The sequence below is a fragment of the Moschus berezovskii genome, chromosome 6, assembly GCF_049115385.1.
Source record: "Moschus berezovskii isolate FMDL1 chromosome 6, NW_MosBer_1.0, whole genome shotgun sequence".
NCBI lineage: Eukaryota > Metazoa > Chordata > Mammalia > Artiodactyla > Moschidae > Moschus > Moschus berezovskii.
This window is the reverse complement of record NC_142465.1, coordinates 46,985,660-47,011,027: the sequence shown is the minus strand read 5'-3', so window position 1 is coordinate 47,011,027 and position 25,368 is coordinate 46,985,660. Positions and strand designations below refer to the sequence as shown.

Here is a 25,368-nt window from a genome sequence, read left to right as displayed (position 1 = left end):
TTTCTCTTTCTGACTTACTTCACTGTATATCATACTCGAAGTTCATCAACCTCATTTCAACTGACTCAAATTCATTTATTTTTATGGCTGAGTAACAAAGGTCCGTCTATTCAAGGCTATGGTTTTTCCAGTGGTCATGTATGGATGTGATAGTTGGACTGTGAAGAAAGCTGAGCGCCGAAGAATTGATGATTTTGAACTGTGGTGCTGGAGAAGACTCTTGAGAGTCCCTTGGACTGCCAGGAGATCCAACCAGTCCATTCTAAAGGAGATCAGTCCTGGGTGTTCATTGGAAGGACTGATGCTAAAGCTGAAACTCCAATACTTTGGCCACCTCATGCGAAGAGTTGACTCACTGGAAAAGACTCTGATGCTGGGAGGGATTGGGGGGAGGAGAAGGGGACAACAGAGGATGAGATGGCTGGATGGCATCACCGATTCGATGGGGGTGAGTTTGAGTGAACTCCGGGAGTTGGTGATGGACTGGGAAGCCTGGCGTGCTGTGATTCATGGGGTCGCAAAGAGTCGGACACGACTGAGTGACTGAACTGAGCTGAATATTTCATTGTATATATGAGCTACAACTTCTTTATCAATTCATCTGTCAATGGGTATCTAGATTGCTTCCATATCCTGGTGATTGTAACAGTGCAAAATGAACATTGGAGCACAAAGGTCTTTTTGAATTATGGTTTTCTCAGGATATATGCCCAGAAGTGGGATTGCTGGGTCATATAGTGTTTGAAGGAATCTCCATGCTGTTTTCCATAGTGGTTGTATCAGTGTACCTTCTCACCAATAGTGAAAGAGGACTCCATTTTCTCCACACTTTCTTCAGCATTTATAGTTTGTAGATTTTCTAATGACGGCCATTCTGACCAGTGTGAAGTGATAACTCTTTGTAATTTTGACTTGCGATTATCTAATAGTGAGCAATACTGAGGATCTTTACATATGTTTGGTGGCCATCTGTATGTCTTCTTTGTAGAAATGTCTGTTTAGGTCTTCTGCCCATTTTCTGACTGGGTATTTTTTTTTTCCTGAAATTGAGCTGCATAAGCTGCAACAAAAAGAATAAAATAACTAGGGATAAACCTACTTAAAGAGAGAAAAGATCGGTTGCAGAAAACTGTAAGATGCTGATGAAAGAAATCAAAGATGACACAGACAGATGAAAAGATATAGCCTGTTCTATGATCATAAGAATCAATACTGTGAAAATAACTCTACTACCCAAAGCAATCAACAGATTCAATGCAAGCCTCATCAAATTGCCAACAGCATTCTTCAGAGAACTAGAACAAAAATTATATAGTTTGTGCAGAAATACAAAAGACCTAAACAGACAAAGAATTCTTGAGAAAGAAAAATGAAGCTGGATCGATCAAACTTTCTGATTTCATACTATACTACAAAGCTATAGTTGAGTGTATGGTACTGGCAAAAAAATAGAAATATAGACAAAAGGAAGAACATAGAAAGCCCAGAGATAAACCTGTGTCTCTATTGGCATCTTTGACAAAGGAGGCAAGAATATACAATAGAGAAAAGATAGCCTCTTCAATAAATAGTGCTGGGTACACTGGATAGCTACATGTATATGAATAAGATTAGAACACACTCTAACAGTATACATAAACAGAAACTCAAAATGGAATAAATACCTAAATGTAAGGCTAGAAACTATGAAACTTTTAGAGGAAAATATAGATAGAACACTCTATGACATAAATCACAGCAAGATCTTCTTTGACCTATCTCCTAGAGTAATGGAAATGAAAACAAAAGTAAACAAATGGATCATAATTAAACTTAAAAGCTTTTGCACAGCAAAGGAAATTATGAACAAGGTGGAAAGACAACCCTCAGAATGGGAGAAAATAACTGCAAAGGAAGCAACTGATAAATGATTAATCTCCAAAATATACAAGCATTCCATCCCCTCACTTTCGATCTATGTGTGTCTTTTTCCCTTAAGTGGGTCATTTATAGGCAGCATATTGTAATCTCGTTGTGCCTGACGCTTTTGTGACCTCATGCACTGTAGCTTACCAGGTTCCTCTGCCCATGGGATTGCCCAGGCAAGAATTCTGAAGTGGGTTGCCATTTTCTTCTCCAGAGGATCTTCCTGATCCAAGGATTGAGGCTGTCTGTCCTTCCTTGCAGGGAGATTACTGCTGAGCCACCAGGAAAGCCCACAATGGGATATTACTCAATCATAAAAAGGAATGAAAGAGTGCAGAGACATGGATGCAGCTAGAGGTTGTCATGAAGAGTGTGTAGTAAGTCAGAAAGAGAAAAACAAATATCGCATGAGATGGCTTATATGTGGGATCTTGAAAAATGAACTTATTTGCAAAGCAAAAATCGAGCTACAGATGTAGAGATCAAAGATATGGTTACCAAGGGAGGAAAATGGGTTGGATGAATTGGGAAACTGGGGCTGAAATATTTACACTACTATGTATAAATAGACAACTAATGAGAACTTCCTGTTTAGCACAGGGATCTCTACTCATTGTTCTGTTGTGATTTAAATCAGAAGGAAATCTAAAAGAGTGGATAAAGGCATTTGTATGATTGATTTACGTTGCTTTATAGCAAGAAACTAACAAGATTTGAAAGGAACTATGGTTGGATGGCATCACCGACTTGATGGACGTGAGTTTGAGTAAGCTCTGGGAGTTGGTGATGAACAAGGAAGCCTGCTACAGTCCATGGGGTCACAAAGAGTCAGACACGACTGAGAGCCTGAACTGATACACCAATAAATATTAATAAAAACAGAGCATTTTATTGAGACTGTGAATAAGAGGGTGTCTACTCAGTGGTAAAGAACCTGTCTGCAATGCAGGAGATGTGGTTTCTCTACTTGGGTTGGGAAGATCTCCTGGAGAAAGACATGGCAACCCACTCAAAAATTTTGTCTGGGAAACCACATCGACAGAGGAGTGTGGCAGGCTACAGTCCATGGGGTGGCAAAGAGTTCATAATGACTTAGTAACTAAACAACAACAATAATATTATTTTGCCCAATTATTGATAAGCAAATATTTATTAACATATTAAACCTTGTTTTGTGATTGATTCTTTGTTTTTTCCTTGTTTCTTTCTTTTTGTGATTTGATGATTTATTTTATGCTTGTGTTCTCTTGATTTTTTGTGAATCCACTGTATGTTTTTGATTGTGGTTTTCCTATTTTTCAAGTATGTTAATACCTTCCTATATCTGACAGCAATATAGGCTCAAACTGTAAAAAAAAAAAAAAAAAAGAATCTGCATTTTCTCACTCTTTGCTTATATTTTATGATTTTGATGTTGTTTTTTATACCTTCATCTTTATCCTTTTGCTGTTCCTTGTGTTTATCATTGATTTAAAAAATACATTTTTTTTCTCTATCTCTGATATGTGTGCTGGCTAATTTAAGTGATTTACTTTCAAATTATGATTTTCTTCTTCCTATGTTTTCTTGCGTCTTTTCCACTTAGAGGAGATGTTTCAATATTTATTGCAGGATAGATTTAGTATTGCCATATTTTTTTAGCTTTTACTTGTCTGAGAAATTGTTTGTTTCTCCTCCTTTTCTAAATGATAAACTTTTGGATAGAGTATTCTAGGTTTCAGATTTTCCCTTTCAAGCCTTTAAATATATTCTGCCACTCTCTTCTAGTCTGCAGTGTTTCTGTAGAGAAATCAGCTGATAGCCTTCTGGGAATTTCCTTGTAATGAACTTGTTTTTCTCTTGCTGTACTTAGAATCCTCTCTTTAATGTTTGCCATTTTAACATGTCTTGGTGTAGGTCTATTTGGGTTCATCTTGTTTAGAACCCTCTGTGCTTCCTGTATCTGAATATATGTTTCCTTGATTATATTTTGGAAGCTTCAGCCACAATTTTTTCAAATACATTTTCAGTCCTCCTTTCTCTTTCTTCTCCTTCTAGAATCCTGATTATGTGTAGACTGGCACACTTTATATTATCCCATAGGTCTCTTATATTGCTTTCAATTTTTTCCCCCCAATTTGGCTTTCTGTCTTCTATTCTGATTGGTTACTGACCATTATTCTATCTTTCATATCACTTATTCTTTCTTCTGCATTATTCATTTTGCTTTTAGATCAGTTTTCATCTCAGTAAATGAATTTTATAACTTTTCTTGGCTTTTCCTTATAGTTTCTAGTCCTTTTTACTGTAATCTGCATTTCTGTCCATATCCTTTCTTAATTTCTTCAGTATTTTCATTACTTTTTCATTTCCTCAGTATTTTCATTGTCTGACTCTGTGCGACCCCATAGGTGGCAGCCCACCAGGCTCCCCCATCCCTGGGATTCTCCAGGCAAGAACACTGGAGTGGGTTGCCATTTCCTTTTCCATTTGGAACTAAATGTCTATTAGATTCAAATCGTCTGTTTCATTGTTTGTTCCTTCAGGGGAATTCTCTTGGTCTATTAACTGAGAGTGGTTCCTCTGCTTTGTCATTTTACTTATATTTCTCTTGTGAGTTTAGCAGAAACAATCATCTACTGTAGTCTTAAAGGGCTATTTATATGTAGAAGCTTCTCTGTGTAGCATTAATGGTTTAATATTTTTTTGGTATGAAGGCTATTTTTGGTTTGGAGACTGCTGTCTCTTTCCTTATTGTGTACTGGCCATTATCCCTCAAGCGGGCTCCCAGAAAGAGAGAAGCAGTGGTTGGCTCCTGGTCACAAACCCTCACCAGCAGTCTGATTCTACCTCTGGAGTCTGAGATGACAGCAGTAGCTTGTACCTACCCCTGGAGCTTGTTTTGGTGGTGCCTTTCCACCTCAGGTCAGGTGGTCTGGTATTCCCATCTCTTTAAGAATGTTCCACAGTTTATTGTGATCCACACAGCCAAAGGCTTTGGCATAGTCAATGAAGCAGAAATAGATGTTTTTCTGGAACTCTCTTGCTTTCTCCATGATCCAGAGGATGTTGGCAATTTGATCTCCGGTGCCTCTGCCTTTTCTAAAATCTGCTTGAACATCTGGGAGTTCACGGTTCACATATTGCTGAAGCCTGGCTTGGAGAATTTTGAGCATGACTTTACTAGCGTGTGAGATGAGTGCAACTGTGCGGTAGTTTGAGCATTCTTTGGCATTGCCTTTCTTTGGGATTGGAATGAAGACTGACCTCTTCCAGTCCTGTGACCACTGCTGAGTTTTCCAAATGTGCTGGCATATTGAGTGCAGCACTTTCACAGCATCATCTTTCAAGACTTGAAATAGCTCAACTGGAATTCCATCACCTCCACTAGCTTTGTTCGTAGTGATGCTTTCTAAGGCCCACTTGACTTCACATTCCAAGATGCCTGGCTCTAGGTCAGTGATCACGTTATCGTGATTATCTTGGTCTTGAAGATCTTTTTTGTACAGTTCTTCTGTGTATTCTTGCCACCTCTTCTTAATATCTTCTGCTTCTGTTAGGTCCCTACCATTTCTGTCCTTTATCGAGCCCATCTTTGCATGAAATGTTCCCTTGGAATCTCTAATTTTCTTAAAAAGATCTCTTGTTTTTCCTATTCTGTTGTTTTCCTCTATTTCTTTGCATTGATCACTGAGGAAGGCTTTCTTATCTCTCCTTGCTATTCTTTGGAACTCTGCATTCAGATGCTTATATCTTTCCTTTTCTCCTTTGCTTTTCGCCTCTCTTCTTTTCACAGCTATTTGTAAGGCCACCTCAGACAGCCATTTTGCTTTTTTGCATTTCTTTTCCATGGGGATGGTCTTGGTCCCTGTCTCCTGTACAATGTCACGAACCTCTGTCCAGAGTTCATCAGGCACTCTATCTATCAGATCTATTCCCTTAAATCTATTTCTTACTTCCACTGTATAATCATGAGGGATTTGATTTAGATCATATCTGAATGGTCTAGTGGTTTTCCCTATTTTCTTCAATTTGAGTCTGAATTTGGCAATAAGGAGTTCATGATCTGAGCCACAGTTGGGAATACCAGACCACCTGACCTGCCTCTTGAGAAACCTGTATGTAGGTCAGGAAGCAGCAGTCAGAACTGTACATGGAACAACAGACTGGTTCCAAATAGGAAAAGGAGTACGTCAAGGCTGTATATTGTCACCTTGCTTATTTAACTTATATGCAGACTACATCATGAGGAACGCTGGGCTGGAAGAAGCACAAGCTGGAATCAAGATTGCTGGGAGAAATATCAATAACCTCAGATATGCAGATGACACTACCCTTATGGCAGAAAGTGAAGAGGAACTAAAAAGCCTCTTGATGAAAGTGAAAGAGGAGAGTGAAAAGGTTGGCTTGAAGCTCAACATTCAGAAAACAAAGATCATGGCATCTGGTCCCATCACTTCATGGGAAATAGATGGAGAAACAGTGGAAACAGTGTCAGACTTTATTTTTGGGGGCTCCAAAATCACTGCAGATGCTGATTGCAGCCATGAAATTAAAAGACGCTTACTCCTTGGAAGGAAAGTTATGACCAACCTTGATAATATATTAAAAATCAGAGACATTACTTTGTCAACCAAGGTCCGTCTAGTCAAGGCTATGGTTTTTCCAGTGGTCATGTATGGATGTGAGAGTTGGACTGTGAAGAAAGCTGATCGCCAAAGAATTGATGCTTTTGAACTGTGGTGCTGGAGAAGACTCTTGAGAGTCCCTTGGACTGCAAGGAGATCCAACCAGTCCATTCTAAAGGAGATCAATCCTGGGTGTTCATTGGAAGGACTGATGCTAAAGCTGAAACTCCAATACTTTGGCCACCTCATGCGATGAGTTGACTCACTGGAAAAGACTCTGATGCTGGGAAAGGTTGGGGGCGGGAGGAGAAGGGGACGACAGAGAATGAAATGGCTGGATGGCATCACTGACTCTGTGGACATTAGTTTAGGGAAACTCCGGGAGTTGGTGATGGACAGGGAGGCCTGGCGTGCTATGATTCATGGGGTCGCAGAGAGTCGGACACAACTGAGCGACTGAACTGAACTGAACTGAACTTCCAACTCAGAGTGAGTGCAGAGAAAGAAGCTCCTGTGTTGGGCCCACCCCTCTCCTCCCACACCCACCCAACAATGTCGCCCTCCCTCCCTGCTGGGCCCAGGCCTCCTCTCACACCACACCCTAGCCTCCTCAGGCTATCTCCATGCAGCCAACCCCAGTCCTCTTCCTTGGGTCTTACCTCCAAAGCACAAGCCTCTCACTACCTCAGTGATGAGAACCTCAAGCTTGGGAGTGCTGGGCAGCACTGACTGTGCAAGTCTCTCTCTGCTTTGGCCTCAGTGAACCAGTTACTATGCTCTCCTCGGAGGCTCCAAAGCTCCCTCTCTGTCCCTGCTGATATGCCTGCCAGTGAACGGACTTCCCTTCATGCAGAAAATTTTTCCCTTTCACAGCTCCTTCCCAAGGACACAGGTCCCATCCTGATTCCTTTCTCCCCGTCTCCTTTTTTATTTAAAAAACTTTTTTCTTTTGCCATGCCCAGAGATTTTCTTGCCTTTTTGGAAGTCAGAGGGCTTCTGCCCATGTTCAATAGATGTTCTATGAGAACTCTTCCATTTGCAGATGTATTTTTATGTGTTTATAGGAGAAAATGAGCTCCATATCCTACTCTTCCACCATCTTGATCCAGTGTCAAATAGGAGGGCTTTTAAAAGCTCAGGTATATTACTTCTAGATCAGGGGATCTAGAAGGCCCTGTGCTTGTGTAGAACTGAGTGAATGGCCAAGGAAGACCTTGAGGAAACCATAATTCTTCATCTATGGCTGACTCTGAGTCTCTGTTTATGCATCAAGTGAAAGCCAAGGCAGAATATTATATTTGGAACATATAAGAAGTGAACCAACATACACAAATCTCGGTCAAATTATGTGTGACCCACACAGAAAATAAAAAGAGCCTTTACAGAATTACTTCAAGAAAGTCATTAAACCCATCAACAGCAATAACAATAAACCCTGGAAAAAGCAGAGGATCTGATTTCCAGTGTAACTATATTATATTTTAAAAAATTTCCAGCATTCAACAACAACCAAAATTATAAGATATGCAAAGAAACAAGAAAGTATGCTCCATAAATAGAAAAAAGCAATCAATAGACTATATCCTTGGTAACTTGTAGATATGGAATTTATTTAATAAATTCTTCAAATCAGTCACTATTAATACATTTATGAAATAAAGAAATAAAGTGTGAAATCAACTATGAAATAACATTTCACCAAATAGAAAAATCAGTAAGATCAAAATTATTAAAAAAAACCAAATAGAAATTCTCAACTTTAAAAGTACAGTAACAAATGAAAAATTTGCTAGATGGGCTTAATAGAACATTTGAGTTGGCAGAAGAAATAATGAGTAATCTTGAAGATGGGTCAACTGAGATTTTATAGTGTAAGAAACAAAAATAAAAAATAAGAACAAATCATATGAGACATGTGGGATATGAACAAACATAAAAACATGTATAGATAGATACAAAGATAGATAGAGATATAGAAAGTACTGGGAGTACCAGAAGGAAAAGGGAGAAAGGGGCAAAAGAATATTTGAAGAAATAATGATTGAAAATTTCCCTAGTTGCCTCAGCAAAACTGAATCCCCTTACGTGTGTGCAAAAAGTGAAGTTTCCAATGTATATAGGACTAAGATCTATATATATGTCATATATAACATACAAAGTTCTTCCAGATATTCTTCAGACTAATCTCTTCTATTGACAACATAAAGAATAAGAACACATTGTTATCTGAAATTATGGCACAATTTTCATGCAGGGTATTTAATAAGGAACAATTATTACTAAACTTCTTTGTCATTAGATGTGACACCAATTTCATTAAGCGAACTTTGTTGGATAGAGAGATCCAAAGAGAAAAACACATTTTAAAGATAAGGAAATTCAATGTAATTGATCTCTGGAGCATTATTACTGAACACAGGCAGTACCTGTGTTCTAAGTACAAAAGATCTAATATGTTTGCCTTGTTCCTCTTCAACTTTTAAGGATATGGAGAAAGAACAAATATCTATATAAGTACAACCTGTAATATTAATTTCAGTGTCTATTTCAAGCCTTAATATGGGTTTCTGAAAGACCCAGATAGAAAAATTGCTCCATTACTCCAACTTTGTCTTTGCCTGGGAAGGTTTCTTGGGATAAATTTGCTGCACACCCCTCTAGATATCTTATTGTCTGCTAGCTATATAGCACCTATCAAGGTAATGTAAACATCATATTTTATGTGTTTTTTTCTCCCATTAGACAGTGAAGTTTTCATTTATCTCTCCATCCTTTGGGTCTAATATAGAGTGCAGAATATAGAAGTCATGTGATAAATATCTTATTCATAAACTAATAAACGAATGAATATGTGAAATACAAGTGCTTTAGCCTAGTAAGGCAACAGGAGGAGATTTCTCCACTTAACTTAAAGGAGGTCAATTATAGTTTAGTATCAGTATTGACTAAGTACTGAGATATTCTCCTTTGCTACTGATGTATATTAAATTTAAATAATTACAGAAAATGTAACAGATGACAAACCTCAAGGATTAATAGTGCTAGAACATATCTTATGCTCAACAAATATGTGGCAGTTAACTGGCAGGGTAGGTTTAAGTCAGAAATAACTAATGTGTTTGCTTCGATAACTTGGATTTCTTTAATGACTGAACCATACTTTTTCACTTCCTTCAGTCTTCATCTAAACAACAGTTCAGTTCAGTTCAGTTGCTCAGTCGTGTCTGACTTTTTGCTTAAGATGTTCAAATACACTAAGCATAAAAACAACTTATTATGTAACACCTTGCTGACACAACTAAAATGTATATTTTTCTTTTTTTATTAAAAAAGCGTTGAGGAGAGTGAGAACAAGAAGGAGGAGGAGTAGGTGGATGTGGAGTACATCTCTCTCCATGGATACATCAGGAATACCCCTTCAGACACAGAAGTACATGCAGAACACCAGCTGAGAGTGGACAGGAATACCTGACCAGTGGAAAAGAATATATAGAACCATGCAAAATTTGGTACGATGAAGGAACTAGGGGGGAAAAAATGAGTGTTAGTAGAACTGGACTTGTCCTCAGTGGGTGGGAGTACTGAAGCAGGGGTCCGATCCTCATATCAAGGCAATTGTCTGAGTCAAAGGAGAAACATCCAAGGCTGAGAGTGAAACAGCTGATCTGTGGCAGACTACATGGGATGAGAATTAGACAGTCCTTGCAACAGCCATACATACCCTGGACAGGGATGCTGGTCCCCTGGAAGGCTCAGTGGCTGGGAGCTGGAGTTTAGGGATTGTGGAGCAATCCCAGTGCAAGGGCTGCTGTTGACTGTGGAGAGACTGTGAGGGGATGTGAGGGAGGAGATTGTGGTGGGAAATACCAGTGGAGGAATGCCAGACAGCCATGGAAGGAAGGCGATACTGCTGAGTCACGTGTAGGGGGTGGAGCCATCACCATAGCCTCTCTCTCCCCACACTCTTTCAGCAGAAATGCTGCAGGCCAGATGGGAATGGCAGGATATATTTAAAGTACTGAAAGGGAAAAATCTACAGCCAAGATTACTGTACCTGGCAAGGATCTTATTCAGAATTGATGGAGAAATAAAAAGCTTTACAGACAAGCGAAAGTTAAGAGAATTCAGCTTTACAACATCAAACCAGCTTTACAACAACAAATGTTAAAGGGACTTATATAGTCAAGAAATAAAAAAGAAGGAAAAAGATCTATAAAATCAACCCCAAACAATTAAGAAAATGGCAATAGGAACATACATATCAATAATTACTTTAAATGTAAATGGATTAAATGTTCCAACCAAAAGACACAGACTGGCTGAACGGATACAAAAGCAAGACCCATATGTATGCTGTCTACAAGAAACCCACTTCAGACCTAAGATGCTCAACATTGCTCATTATTAGAGAAAAACAAACCAAAACTACAATGAGATATCACCTCACACTGGTCAGAATGGCCATCATCAAAAAGTCTTCAAACAATAAATGCTGGAGAGGGTGTGAAGGAAAGGGAATGCTCTTATGGGAATGTAAATTGATACAACCAGTGTGGAAGATAGTATGGAGATTCCTTAAAAAACTAGGTATAAAAGCAATCCCATTCTTAGGTATATACTCTGAGGAAACCAGAATTGAAGAAGACACATACATCCCATTGTTCATTGCAGCACTATTCAATAGCTAGAACATGGAAGCAACCTAGATATCCACCGACAGATGAATGGATAAAGAAGTTGTGGTACATATAAACAATGGAATATTACTCAGCCATAAAAAGGAACCCATTGAGTCAGTTCTAATGAGGTGGATGAACCTAGAACCTATTATACAGAGTGAAGTAAGTCAGAAACAGAAAGATAAATATTGTAGTCTAACACATATATATGGAATCCAGAAAAATCATGCTGAATATTTACAGGACAACAGTGGAGAAAGAGACATAGAGAATAGACTTATGGACATGGGGAGAGGGGAGGAGAGGGTGACATGTATGGGAAAAGTAACATGGAAACTTATATTACCATATGTAAAATAGATAGCCAAAAGGAATTTGCTGTATAGCCTAGAAGGGTGGGATGGGGAGGGAGATGGGAGGGAGGGGATATATGTATACCTATGGCTGATTCATGTTGAGGTTTGACAGAAAACAATAAGGTTCTGTAAAGCAATTATCTTTCAATACAAAATAAATTAATTTTAAAAAAAAGGATGAGGAGAATGTTAGTAGGAAGATAAAACATAAAGGCTGAAGCTCAAGGAAAAATAAACATATCCATATTGGATGTTTTTTAAATAAGAAAATGTTTCATCGGCAAGAATTTTAAATCAACAAAGTAGATTCAAATGACCATGTGATTTGAACAGAAATATTATTTAATCTCAAAAATCAATCTTCTCAATAAGTTTAAAGATTCTTATTTATATTGGTAGCCTTTGACAATTATCTTTTGTAAAAATCTATATTTTAAAAGCATAAATGTACTTATTCCAGAAAACATAAAGTAAAATTCCTCTTACCTCATATACATTGAACTGTGATTGCCCTCTAGAAAGTTCCCTATAGCTTGTTGTAAATTCTCCAATGAAATCATGACTATAATTAAGGAGAAAATACATATAGTATTAGCTTTCAGACATTTGTTAATTATATATTAAAACTTTACTTATATATTAAAACTTTACATATATATTCTTATCATGAAAAAATTCTTGATATTACTATGAAAATAATAATAATATGATAATTTAAAACACACTGATACTTTGTTATGTATACCCCAGTTACATTTTGTTAGTATTCAAAAATATTTCATTTAACTCACCAATGTTAATATTTCAAATAGGGTTATTAGTGTCAATAACTCATATTTCAAAAGCATTTCATTTATGGTATCCTAATGATTAACTTATTAACTAGGATGAAATTTTAAGACACAAAATTTATTACCATACATATCAATAATCACAAATATACAAAATCTTCAAATCTTCCAGTGACCAGTATGTAATAGATCGCTATTTTTTAAAGGGAATCCCATGTTGATATGGAATGTTAGGTAGTTAGAATAAGAAAAATCAGAATGGCTGGTGGCTAAAAGACAGGGAAGGGAAAAACCCCGAAAATAGAACAAAGGAAGGCCCAAGGACCGGAGTGAGGAGCTCAGGTAAAACAAACAGTACTCCTGGCTAGCTCAATTTACATAGGTCAGGCCCAGGGGGAGGAGAAAAATCATATAAAAAGAGGAGCCAAAATTGGGCTGGGTGCCTCCTTTCTCTTCACATCTTTTGGGCTGGTATGACCTCACACCTTGAGGATGTATTTTCCTTTACTTTCTAAATAAAACTGAGCTGTAACACTGGTCCATCTGAGGGGTGTAACACTGGTCCATTTGAAGGCTGTAACACTGGTCCATCACTTCAAGTTTTTGTTGTGACAAGACAGAACTGAGGAAATTACATACTCCCCTGACAGAAAATAGTCACTAAGCATTATACTAATAATTTTAAAGTACATTGATAATACCAAATATGGTTATTCTGAACTTTACCATAAAACTATCATCACTGCCTTCTCAGAAAGCAGAACTTCTACAAGTGCCTTCTCAATTTAGACATGGAAGGGTAAAGATTGAGAAAGTATATGTTTGTTTTCACTATAAAATACTTAACAATGTAATTACTGAGCTCAATTTATGCAACTGTAAAAGAGGAGTTATGCATTCAGCAGATTAGAGAGTATTTGTAAGGTTGCAAAGAGTCAGACACAACTGAGCAACTAATACACACACACTAATTTTATGGTCAAAACTAGTTTGAACACACACAGAACACACACTGAGACATAAACATAAAATGCTGGTATTTGGTGCAATGCTGAAATGTAATACATTAAAGGAGGAAGATAAAAGATTGTAGGAGCTGAATTAGTATAACAAAAAAGGGTATTGCCGTTGTTATTTGTCTGATAGAATTTAAGCTCGGCCCATTTGCTTGTAAATATGAGGTGTTATCATAAAAACTGATATTTCCCCCAAACTCCAGGCAGGTTTATACTTAACTCTGAGTCACTAAAATCCACAGATCTGATAACCAGTAACAAGCAATAAGCAAATTGTGGCTAGCCAACCACAACTGATTTCTAAAGTTTGGATTTCAAAGAAAAAAACTAGTGGTCATTAAGTAGTGTTTTTGAAATAAATTTTTTAAAATTAAGATGTAAGATGCAACTCATTTAGATATCCATTTTCCCAGTTCTCCCATATTTTAAAGATCTTGTACATTTATGACAATAATCTATGTAGGGCATTTCTCTTTATTCCAGTATCACCTTGACCTCTTCTACAGTTAAGTTTTAAAAGAAGATATACACACATGAAATTAGTAAATGAAAAGAGGATTGAAAACCATAAATAAAATATATTTGTATTTGTGATTCCAAAGCCCTCAGCATTTGCTCTTTCAGTTTATATGGGGAAAATTACAAAACAGTAATTTCATGCTACATATTTCTTATAAATAAAATAAATCTCTTTGACTTTCAGAAATGCAAGCTTATAACCATGATATCTTTATAGAAATCTCTGAGACTCTGCTTAGAATCTATTCTCTTCATTGGTATGTGTGTTTTGATATCTTAAGTAATGGTCACCAAGAAAAGGTTCTATTAAAGCATTTCAAGCACAATACCTTTATATTGGTTAAGTATGGACAAGCTTCGTATACCAGAACTCACCACATTAATCATAAAAACAAGGCAGTGAGTGGTGACAGCAATATAATAGCCAAGCCTAGACATAAGGTGCTTTGTCCCAAATACATATCAAGCATCTAGGTGCATAAGTGAATAATTCTCAGGTCAGTTTTATTACAGATCTCTTGAAGTGAATGAGAATATTTAGTTTCCTTTGTGAACTTCTGTAATTCAAATACTGTATATTAAATCATAAATAAGTACTTTAAAGAGAGTATTGAAGGTGCTCTTCACTGATTTATTCTTTTTTCCCTTATCATCAATTATTACTAGATTTTACTAAGATTAAAAGAAAGAAATTTATTTTAATATTTTATCTGTTCACAGTTGTCAATACAAAAGTATTGAAACAATTCTCATTACACAGAGGAATATGATGAAAAGTACTCTGATAATAAGTTACAACCAACAATTTTCTTGAGACTCAATAATACTGCATTGATATTTCTTGTTAGTTTAGTTCTAACGAAAATAATTATTCTGTGTTATAAGTCTCAAAGCTCTCTGCATTTACAAAATAAAGTTTACTCCATGGTGGTTGATCTGATTTGTGTCCATTTACATTTCTAATTTTTTTTCAATTTTTTTAAAATTGAAATATATTATTTAAAATCTGAAGGAATAAACAGGTATTGAGAACAAACTGATTAATAATACAGGTAGTAAGTCAGCCCTCAAAATGTCTAGAGTAAACTGATTGAATTTTTGAATAAAATTTGAATATTATAAGTATTTCTATATTCTATTAATAGTGTAAAAAGAGTATTTTTCATATTTATATTTACGTCTGAAACCTGTAAGACCGTCCCTACTTAACAAAGTGTCCATCTTTCCCATTTTTGACATCTTCTTTCACTTACCTTTTACACTACTGCTTAACTATTATCTCCTCTAAAAAAATCTCTCCTCCTTTATGTGCTTTCTCTTTGTTTTTAAAAACAATTCTATCATCACACTTCCTATATTGCATAATAAATGTTGTTTATATATCTCCCCTTTTAGTTTTTATAACATACTCAAAGTTAAGAAAGCTGAGTGACTTTCCCCGGTGGTCTTGTAGCTAAGACTTTCTGTTCCCAGTGTAGGATGCCCTGTTTCAATCCCTGGTTGGGGAACTAGATCACACATGCCACAAAGATTCCAGTGTCACAACTAAAGATCCCACAAGTTGCAAATAAAAAAAAAGATCCCAAATGCCACAATGAAGATCAAAGATCTCAACACAAATAAATAAAATTAAAAGGAAAGATGTTAATTTCATCACCATGTTCTCAGCATCTACTTCAGCACCTGGTAACCAATGGGCATTATTGACTGTTGCAAATATATTCAAGTCAATGTCACAATCATGCTGTAATCTTACCTTACCAATAATATTAACAATTTTGCTTCACATGAATTACCTTTACTACAAAAGAATAGGACAAGTGTTGAGCATATTAGCCACTCCTACTCTATTCCTTTGAAACAACTCTCTTTGAGGGTAATGCTGATAACCGTTATTTTCCCATAAAAATGCAACCACATTATCACACAAAAGATATAAAAAAAGAGACAGAATATTGCCTTTTCTAAGCATTTCCAATGGTTTTCCTGAAGGACATCCTGCTTTAGGCACAATGGATGATTCTTATTTTCCTTGCAATCATTAAATTAATATTGCATATATGTACAAATAGCAAATACATACTGAATCTATCTTATCCTTTTCTCTATCATCACGTTGTCTTGAGTAAGTCACTTTGGGATCTTTATGTATTCATCTAAAAATTGGAGGCAATGCCAATTTACTGTTTTGAAAATAAACCTAGATAATTCATTTGATTTTTTCCTGTGAAAGGCATATAATTCCTTATACAAGTCATTATTAAAATACATTTTTTTCTGATTTTTAAGTAATATGACTCTAGAAACCTATATGTGTCTTAAAGAAGCTTTAATCAAAATAATATCTGAAGATATAACAGGCTTATAAATTGATATTTGGAAGACAGTATTATAAGATCTCTATTCATATCTTCAGTTATTGAGGTACACATTTTTAAGAGTTTTTTTTAACATTTCCTCAGGAAATATTTATTAAGCATCTACTATGTATCTACCATGTATTAGATGTGGAGATGTATTAGATGATAAGATGAAGCATAAGACAGATCCAGACTGACAACATGTTTGCTATCTAAATGGGGGATAAATTTCCTTCTTTTTGCTTTTTTAAGGTTCCTTGTTAATTAAGCAAAAGTACACCACAATTTCTCAATAGCTACATTTAAGAATAATTTATATTATTTTTACTGTAGGAGAAGAGCAGCAATGTTTTTTTTTTCCAGAGGTGACTGAAATCAAGACATTAATTCCATAATTGTAGGTAAAGTGTATCATGAAAATGTTGATTTCCCATGATCATCACAAAAGTCCAGCTAACAATGTACCAGTTGTCCTTGATTTTGCTTTTATTTCTTTACTTTTCTTCCAGACAAAACTTTTGACTTTAATATAACTTTTCAGCATTTAGGAATGTTTTTATTCATGCCATAACACTACCCTTCCTTTATTCTTAAAATTTCAATAAAATCAAGTCTTTTTTATCCTTGTAATTTCCTTAAGTCCTGACAGAAAAGTTAGTTTCCTTTAAAAAGTTCAGAAATATGCTTTTAAATATTATTCAATTATGAGTTGGTCTAAATTTAAATTTATAGAACTATCATGGTTCTTTACTTCCCCAGTAAACAGAGATTGTAAGCATATTCTGAAAAACTAATTTTTTTTTCCTGGCTTGCTTTTACTGGTAGAGACTTCGGCCCCAGCGGCGCAGACGGGAGAGACGCCGGCTTGGCGCAACTGACCACATGCAGAAGCGTGGCCGAGAGGAGCTACCTACCCCGCGTCCAAGGTAAGGTACAGTGGCTGTGCTTTGCTGTAGCAGCTGTGAAGAGATATTCCACAACCAAGGTAAGTGAAACCCAAATAAGACGGTAGGTATTGCGAGGGGTCATTTGAGGGCAGACACACTGAAATCATAATCCCATAAAACTAGCTGATCTGATCATATGGCCCACAGCCCTGTCTAACTCAATGAAACTAAGCCAGGCCGTGTGGGGCCACCCAAGATGGATGGGTCATGGTGGAGAGGTCTGATAGAATGTGGTCCACTGGAGAAGGGAATGGCAAACCACTTTAGTATACTTGCCTTGAGAACCCCATGAACAGTATCAAAAGGCAAAATGATAGGATTCTGAATGAGGAATTCCCCAGGTCGGTAGGTGCCCAGTATGCTACTGGAGATCAGTGGAGAAATAACTCCAGAAAGAATGAAGGGATAGAGCCAAAGCAAAACAAATACCCAGTTGTGGATGTGACTGGTCATAGAAGCAAGGTTCGATGCTGTAAAGAGCAATATTGCATAGGAACCTGAAATGTTAGGTCCAAAATCAAGGCAGGTTGGAAGTGGACAAGCAGGAGATGACAAGAGTGAACATCGACATTCTAGGAATCAGTGAAATAAAATGGACTGGATTGGGTGAATTTAATTCAGATGACCATTATATCTACTACTGTGGGCAGGAATCCCTTAGAAGAAATGGAGTAGCTATCATGGTCAACATAAGAGTCCGAAATGCAGTACTTGGATGCAATCTTAAAAACGACAGAATGATTTCTGTTCGTTTTCAAGACAAACCATTCAATATTACAGTAATCCAAGTCTATGCCCCAACCAGTAATGCTGAAGAAGCTGAAGTTGAACGGTTCTATGAAGACCTACAAGACCTTTTAGAACTAACACCCAAAAAAGATGTCCTGTTCACTATAGGGGACCGGAATGCAAAAGTAGGAAGTCAAGAAACACCTGGAATAACAGGCAAATTTGGCCTTGGGGCATGGAATGAAGCAGGGCAAAGGCTAATAGAGTTTTGTCAAGAGAACACACGGTCATAGCAAACACCCTCTTCCAACAACACAAGAGAAGACTCTACACATGGACATCACCAGATGGTCAACACCGAAATCAGATTGATTATATTCTTTGCAGCCAAAGATGGAGAAGCTCTATATAGTTAGCAAAAACAAGACCAGGAGCTGACTGTGGCTCAGATCATGAACTCCTTATTGCCAAATTCAGACTGAAATTGAAGAAAGTAGGGAAAACCACTAGACCATTCAGATATGACCTCAATCAAATCCCTTATGATTATACAGTGGAAGTAAGAAATAGATTTAAGGGTCTAGATCTGATAGATAGAGTGCCTGATGAATTCTGGACAGAGGTTCGTGACATTGTACAGGAGACAGGGACCATGACTACCCCATGGAAAAGAAATGCAAAAAAGCAAAATGGCTGTCTGAGGAGGCCTTATAAATAGCTGTGAAAAGAGGAGAAGCGAAAAGCAAAGGAGAAAAGGAAAGATATAAGCATCTGAATGCAGAGTTCCAAAGAATAGCAAGGAGAGATAAGAAAGCCTTTCTCAGCGATCAATGCAAAGAAATAGAGGAAAACAACAGAATAGGAAAAACAAGAGATCTTTTCAAGAAAATTAGAGATATCAAGGGAACATTTCATGCAAAGATGGGCCCGATAAAGGCCAGAAATGGTATGGACCTAACAGAAGCAGAAGATATTAAGAAGAGGTGGCAAGAATACACAGAAGAACTGTACAAAAAAGATCTTCACGATGAAGATGATCACGATGGTGTGATCACTCACCTGGAGCCAGACATCTTGGAATGTGAAGTCAAGTGGGCCTTAGAGAGCATCACTGGAGGTGATGGAATTCCAATTGAGCTATTTCAAATCCTTAAAGATGATGCTGTGAAAGTGCTGCACTCAATATGCCAGCACATTTGGAAAACAGCAGTGGCCACAGGACTGGAAAAGGTCAGTCTTCATTCCAATCCCAAAGAAAGGCAATGCCAAAGAATGCTCAAACTACCGCATAATTGCACTCATCTCACACTCTAGTAAAGTCATGCTCAAAATTCTCCAAGCCAGACTTCAGCAATATGTGAACCGTGAACTTCCAGATGTTCAAGCAGGTTTTAGAAAAGGCAGAGGCACCAGAGATCAAATTGCCAACATCCGCTGGATCATGGAGAAAGCAAGAGAGTTCCAGAAAAACATCTATTTCTGCTTCATTGACTATGCCAAAGCCTTTGACTGTGTGGATCACAATAAACTGAGGAACATTCTGAAAGAGATGGGAATCCCAGACCACCTGACCTGCCTCTTGAGAAACCTGTATGCAGGTCAGGAAGCAGCAGTCAGAATGGTACATGGAACAACAGACTGGTTCCAAATAGGAAAAGGAATACGTCAAGGCTGTATATTGTCTCCCTGCTTATTTAACTTATATGCAGAGTACATCATGAGGAACGCTGGGCTGGAAGAAGCACAAGCTGGAATCAAGATTGCTGGAAGAAATATCAATAACCTCAGATATGCAGATGACACCACCCTTATGGCAGAAAGTGAAGAGGAACTCAAAAGCCCCTTGATGAAAGTGAAAGAGGAGAGTGAAAAGGTTGGCTTGAAGCTCAACATTCAGAAAACGAAGATCATGGCATCTGGTCCCATCACTTCATGGGAAATAGATGGGGAAACAGTGGAAACAGTGTCAGACTTTATTTTTTTGTGCTCCAAAATCACTGCGGATGCTGATTTCAGTTAGGAAATTAAAAGACGCTTACTCTTGGAAGGAAAGTTTTGACCAACCTAGATAGCATATTAAAAAGCAGAGACATTACTTTGCCAACCAAGGTCCGTCCAGTCAAGGCTATGGTTTTTCCCGTGGTCATGTATGTATGTGAGAGTTGGACTGTTTAGAAAGCTGATCGCCGAAGAACTGATGCTTTTGAACTGTGGTGCTGGAGAAGACTCTTGAGAGTCCCTTGGACTGCAAGGAGATCCAACCAGTCCATTCTAAAGGAGATCAATCCTGGGTTTTCATTGGAAGGACTGATGCTAAAGCTGAAACTCCAATACTTTGGCCACCTCATGCGACGAGTTGACTCACTGGAAAAGAGTCTGATTCTAGGAAGGATTGGGGGTAGGAGGAGACGGGGACGACAGAGAATGAGATGGCTGCATGGCATCACCGACTCGATGGACATGAATTTGAGTGAACTCCGGGAGTTGGTGATGGACAGAGAGGCCTGGCGTGCTGTGATTCATGGGGTCGCAAAGAGTCAGACATGACTGAGCGACTGAACTGAACTGAATTATCATATATAACATATAAATGAATGTGTTTAATGTAGAAGTTATCATTTTTCTCTATTTTTACTGAAATTTTAAGTAATTTCAAAAAGTTTACGCTTTCTTTGCCGCTCTGTAGATCACAACTACATTTCTTAGCTTCCAAGAAAGAAAGTGATATAATTACTCTCAAATGTTAACAGTTTACAGGGACAATAGGCTAATTTTATCAGTCTGATTCACACCTGTTCCTTGATCCATTTCTAATACAGACAGAATTTTTGAAAGATATAAATACTCTCTCTCTATATATATATATATATACACACACACATACATTTAACAGACATAAGCTAAAAAAAGTGTTTAGTCAGTAGAAAACTGACTTATTGATGCAATTTTTAATAAATATGTAGATATAATTCAGATAATTCAAATCTGAAAGTAGTCATCCAAATTGCCTAGAATATTTATCTCAAATAAAACCAAGGAATTTACAAAATTTACTTTTATTTTGTGCTGTGTAGGTCAGGCATTGTCAGCAAAAAAAAAAAAAATGTACATGTTTTAAATTAAAAAATTATCATCCCACTTTGATGAAATTTCACAAACTGACAGAGTTTACTGTAATCCTTAACACAGATCTCATATGGCAGCTCAGAACTTGCACATTTGAAAGAGCTTCAGCTTGAGAAAGTCATGTGCTTATTATTATATCTATATTATTTTCTTACACTACTTATGGAGAAACAAACTAGGTATTTTAGGAGACTTCAGAATAAGTTAATATATTTTTAACCATATAAGGCTCCAGAAGACTATGAAGCAAAATATCAGAATATCTGAGTTAAGAGACACAGATCTAAGATATTAAGCAACATAAAAAGTACCAAGTGTACTTATGCTTACATGTATTATCCATTTATAGAAGCCCTTCTTCTTTAGCAATAAGCACAGTAGGAACCTTGTCCTTGGAACCTATCCTAAAAATCTGTTAATTTCTTAGTGGAAAGCAAAGAACTATCCATGGAACTAAAAAGAATAGTGTTTGCCTATCGGTTTTACCGTATTTCTACTGACTCTGGGTAAATCATTAAGCTTCCTGGTAAAATTTTTTCACCACTCAAAATCATAAAATATATTTTCTCATCCACATTTGGGGTGCCACTGCCTTCTCCAATTAATTGGAGAAGGCAATGGCACCCCACTCCAGTACTCTTGCCTGGGAAATCCCATGGACGGAGGAGCCTGGTAGGCTGCAATCCATGGGGTGGCTAAGAGTCGGACACGACTGAGTGACTTCACTTTCACTTTTCACTTTCATGCACTGGAGAAGGAAATGGCAACCCACTCCACTGTTCTTGCCTGGAGAACCCCAGGGATGGGGTAGCCTGGTGGGCTGTCATCTATGGGGTCGCACAGAGTCTGACACAACTGATGCGACTTAGCAGCAGCAGCAGCATCCACATTAAAAAAAAGTTGAATTGATTAACTTGAGTTGTTTTGAACAGAACACCAGAAATATATTTTGGGTTATTGGAAGAAAGGTATTATCTTAAAAAATAGCCATACGTGCATAGTCTCAATATATGTTAAAATTAATTTGAGGTTAAATATAAATTTATAATACCTACAATCCATTTATTTGTTTAAACTGTGCTAAAATATATACGAATATACTAGCATGTAATCTAAAGTAGTAATACATATATGGCCAACTCTTTCTACATATTAAATATCTTATTCTATACAGTTAGTAAAACAATTGAGATGGCTATGGACAATTGCTTGGAATTTCAAAATTTAAAACTCTTATAACTGAATAATAATGAACTGGGATTATCAAACTATTCTGTCAGAGAAATTTATAAAACAAAAAGACCACATCACAACATTCTGTCTTTCCCATTCTTATTGTCTCTATTTTCTTTATCTCTCTTTCTGACTAACCAATTGCAATGGAATATTAAAATTATTACAAAATAAATGTACTTGGCAAATCTATATCGTGAACTTCTCACTGGCTGAATTTTAACAAACTTTTTACAGGACTTACTTACTGCTGTTTAATTTCATGTATATTTGGAACACTGATGACTGATAAGCACAGAGCTACACAATACATGTTGTTAACACATAATCTCAAATTATTTCTGTGTTTAGAATCACAGAGAAAATAGTTGTTAACCATTCACTTCAGTTCAGTTCAGTTGCTCAGTCGTGTCCGACTCTTTGTGACCCCATGAATCACAGCACACCAGGCCTCCCTGTCCATCACCAACTCCCGGAGTTCACTCAAACTCATGTCCATCGAGTCGGTGATGCCATGCAGCCATCTCATTCTCTGTCATCCCCGTCTCCTCCCACCCTCAATCCCTCCTAGCATCAGAGTCTTTTCCAGTGAGTCAACTCATCGCATGAGGTGGCCAAAGTATTGGAGTTTCAGCTTTAGCATCAGTCCTTCCAATGAACACCTAGGATTGATCTCCTTTAGAATGGACTGGTTGGATCTCCTTGCAGTCCAAGGGACTCTCAAGAGTCTACCCGTGGTCATGTTAACCATTACATACCAATAATCATCATATTGTATAAAGGACCAGCATCATTATCAACAAAAAGTCTTCATCATGTACAACTAGAAGTTTCATGTAACTGAAAGTTCTTTATAGCCAAAAAGGAATTGGCTTTAAATTTTCTCCCAAAACTTTCATGAAGTAATCACATATATTCACATTGCTTCAAACAAATTTTTAAAGTATTAGGTTCTCCAGTTTATACCTTTAATTTATATTTCAACATCTCTCCAATTCCCTAGTCTCATATTTCTAATAGCCTGTTGCATGTCTCCAGTGTGATACACAGTTTTGAAAAGAGGAATTGGGGGTTGGAAAGAGAAAAGGAAATACACTGAATGCCAAAATCTGTGTGTTAAGCAATACATTTTTGAGAGAAATAAAGAGAAGCAGGGTAAAATGTAGTTACTGTAGTGGTAGTGAAGGTCACTCAGTTGTGTCTGACTCTTTGAGACCCCATGGACTATACAATCCATGAAATTCTCCAGGCCTGAATACTGGAGTGGGTAGCCTTTCCCTTCTCCAGGGGATCTTCATGACCCAGTAATTGAACCGGGGTCTCCTGCATTGCAGGGAGATTCTTTACCAACTGAGTTATCAGGGAAGCTCACATATTTAGAACTTGGAAATATCTGAATCTGTTAGAAGAGAGAGTTCGGCCAGGTATAAGAAAGCACAACAGAATTAGGTTGATGTCATCTAAAATGTTTTCATTTTTCTGGCATCAGGTCATCAGGAAAGATTTAGTATTATCTGATTGAGACTAAGCAAAAGCTAATATTAGAATTAACCATTTAAAATATTAGAAAATTAATAATATAAAATTTAGAAATTAAAAATATTATAATAATAATAAATTAATAATATTAGAAAACACTAAGCAAAAGCTAGAATTAGAATTTTAAATTCACCAAGTCCAAAACCAAGCCCATTATATCCATAAACATGGTTTAATTGTATTGATTTTCTGTTCTAAATCTCAGAAAAAATAATAGTTTCAAATAACAAGCATTTAGATTGCATCCCAAGCCTCCTAAAACAGGATCTGGAGAGGTTCTATTTTGAGAAAAGCTCTCCAGGGTATTCTCAACCAAGCCTGCAGTTGAGACCACTACTGTAAATGGCCCAAAATATTTCTGGCAATAAGAAAATTTCAACATATTTTGATCCTGACTAGAGAAAAAAAAAATCAAGATTTTCTATTTCACAGAATGAAGATATCACTTAAGGTCATTACAAAGATGTGGAAAACATTCTTCAATTTAAGCAAAAGGTAAAAACTTTTGAATATGAATCAAAATCTTTGTGGATATAGATGGTAAAGTTAACTAAAGTCACAAAAATATAAATCAATGCAATATTTTATCCAGTAAATTTGAGGTCAAAAATGGTTATCATGAATTAGGAAAAAAAGTAAGGCTTTTTTGCCTTTTTTTTCACTGGAAACCTTAATACATTTCTCATGCATACTATAATATAAATAAGCTGTATTTTTTTCACACTGATTTTTTTTACAAAATTGCAAACTATAAGATAGGTTAAAGACACCATGAAGTAACAAAAACGACACTCAAAAAAAAATGAGTTGCTTCAAAGTTGTTTGCAAATATCAGTTTCTCAAAATGCCATTGAGAACTCTGTTTTATTTAATTGGGAGACTGTTCCTTCAAGAAGGCCAAAAGTCTCCTTAAATAAATTATTCTTCAATATTTTGAATAAAATAGAAACATAAAGGTTTTCAGTTTAAGGACAAACAATAAGGATTCACAGAGATCCTAAGATTCAGAGGAAATGATATCAAAATGATCAGTAGTAAAACAAGTGTTACCTTATGTTTATGGAGAATAAAATGCTAACAAAAATTTCCTCTATTATTGTTCAACTTTAAAACAAGAGCCAGTCTCCTATACAGGGAATATACAGATTGAATTTAAATATGCTTTTGAAGTTTTTGTCACTTGAATCATTAAGATGAAAACACAATGTGTATTAGTTAAATGAGCGAGAAAAAAATTAATTCATAGTTTCTATAAAGATGAATTTGAAATTTGGAACAAATGAGTGATCTGGGAGCTAGGTTAACTTTTGCCAGTCATTTATACTTAGGGAAGTGAAAGTCACTCAGTCATGTCTGACTCTTTGCAACTTCATGGAGTATACAGTCCATGGAATTCTCCAGGCTAGAATACTAGAGTGGGTAACCTGTCCCTTCTCCGGTGGATCTTCCCAACCCAGGGATTGAACCTAAGTCTCCCTCATTGCAGGTGGATTCTTTACCAGCTGAGCCACAAGGGAAGCCTAAGAACACTGGAGTGGGTAGCCTATCCTTTCTCCAGGGG

The 25,368-nt window shown here is 36.8% G+C and overlaps 1 protein-coding gene across 1 annotated transcript in view; it reads right to left on the bottom strand.

The window, feature by feature from the left end:
* Window positions 1-25,368, bottom strand: part of CPNE8 (copine 8) — a 336,603-nt gene that overhangs the window by 95,710 nt on the left and 215,525 nt on the right. The window contains exon 11 of the mRNA XM_055396464.2: window positions 12,034-12,109. Within this exon, the coding sequence (XP_055252439.1) occupies window positions 12,034-12,109 (76 nt within the window). The remainder of the gene's footprint in view (window positions 1-12,033; window positions 12,110-25,368) is intronic.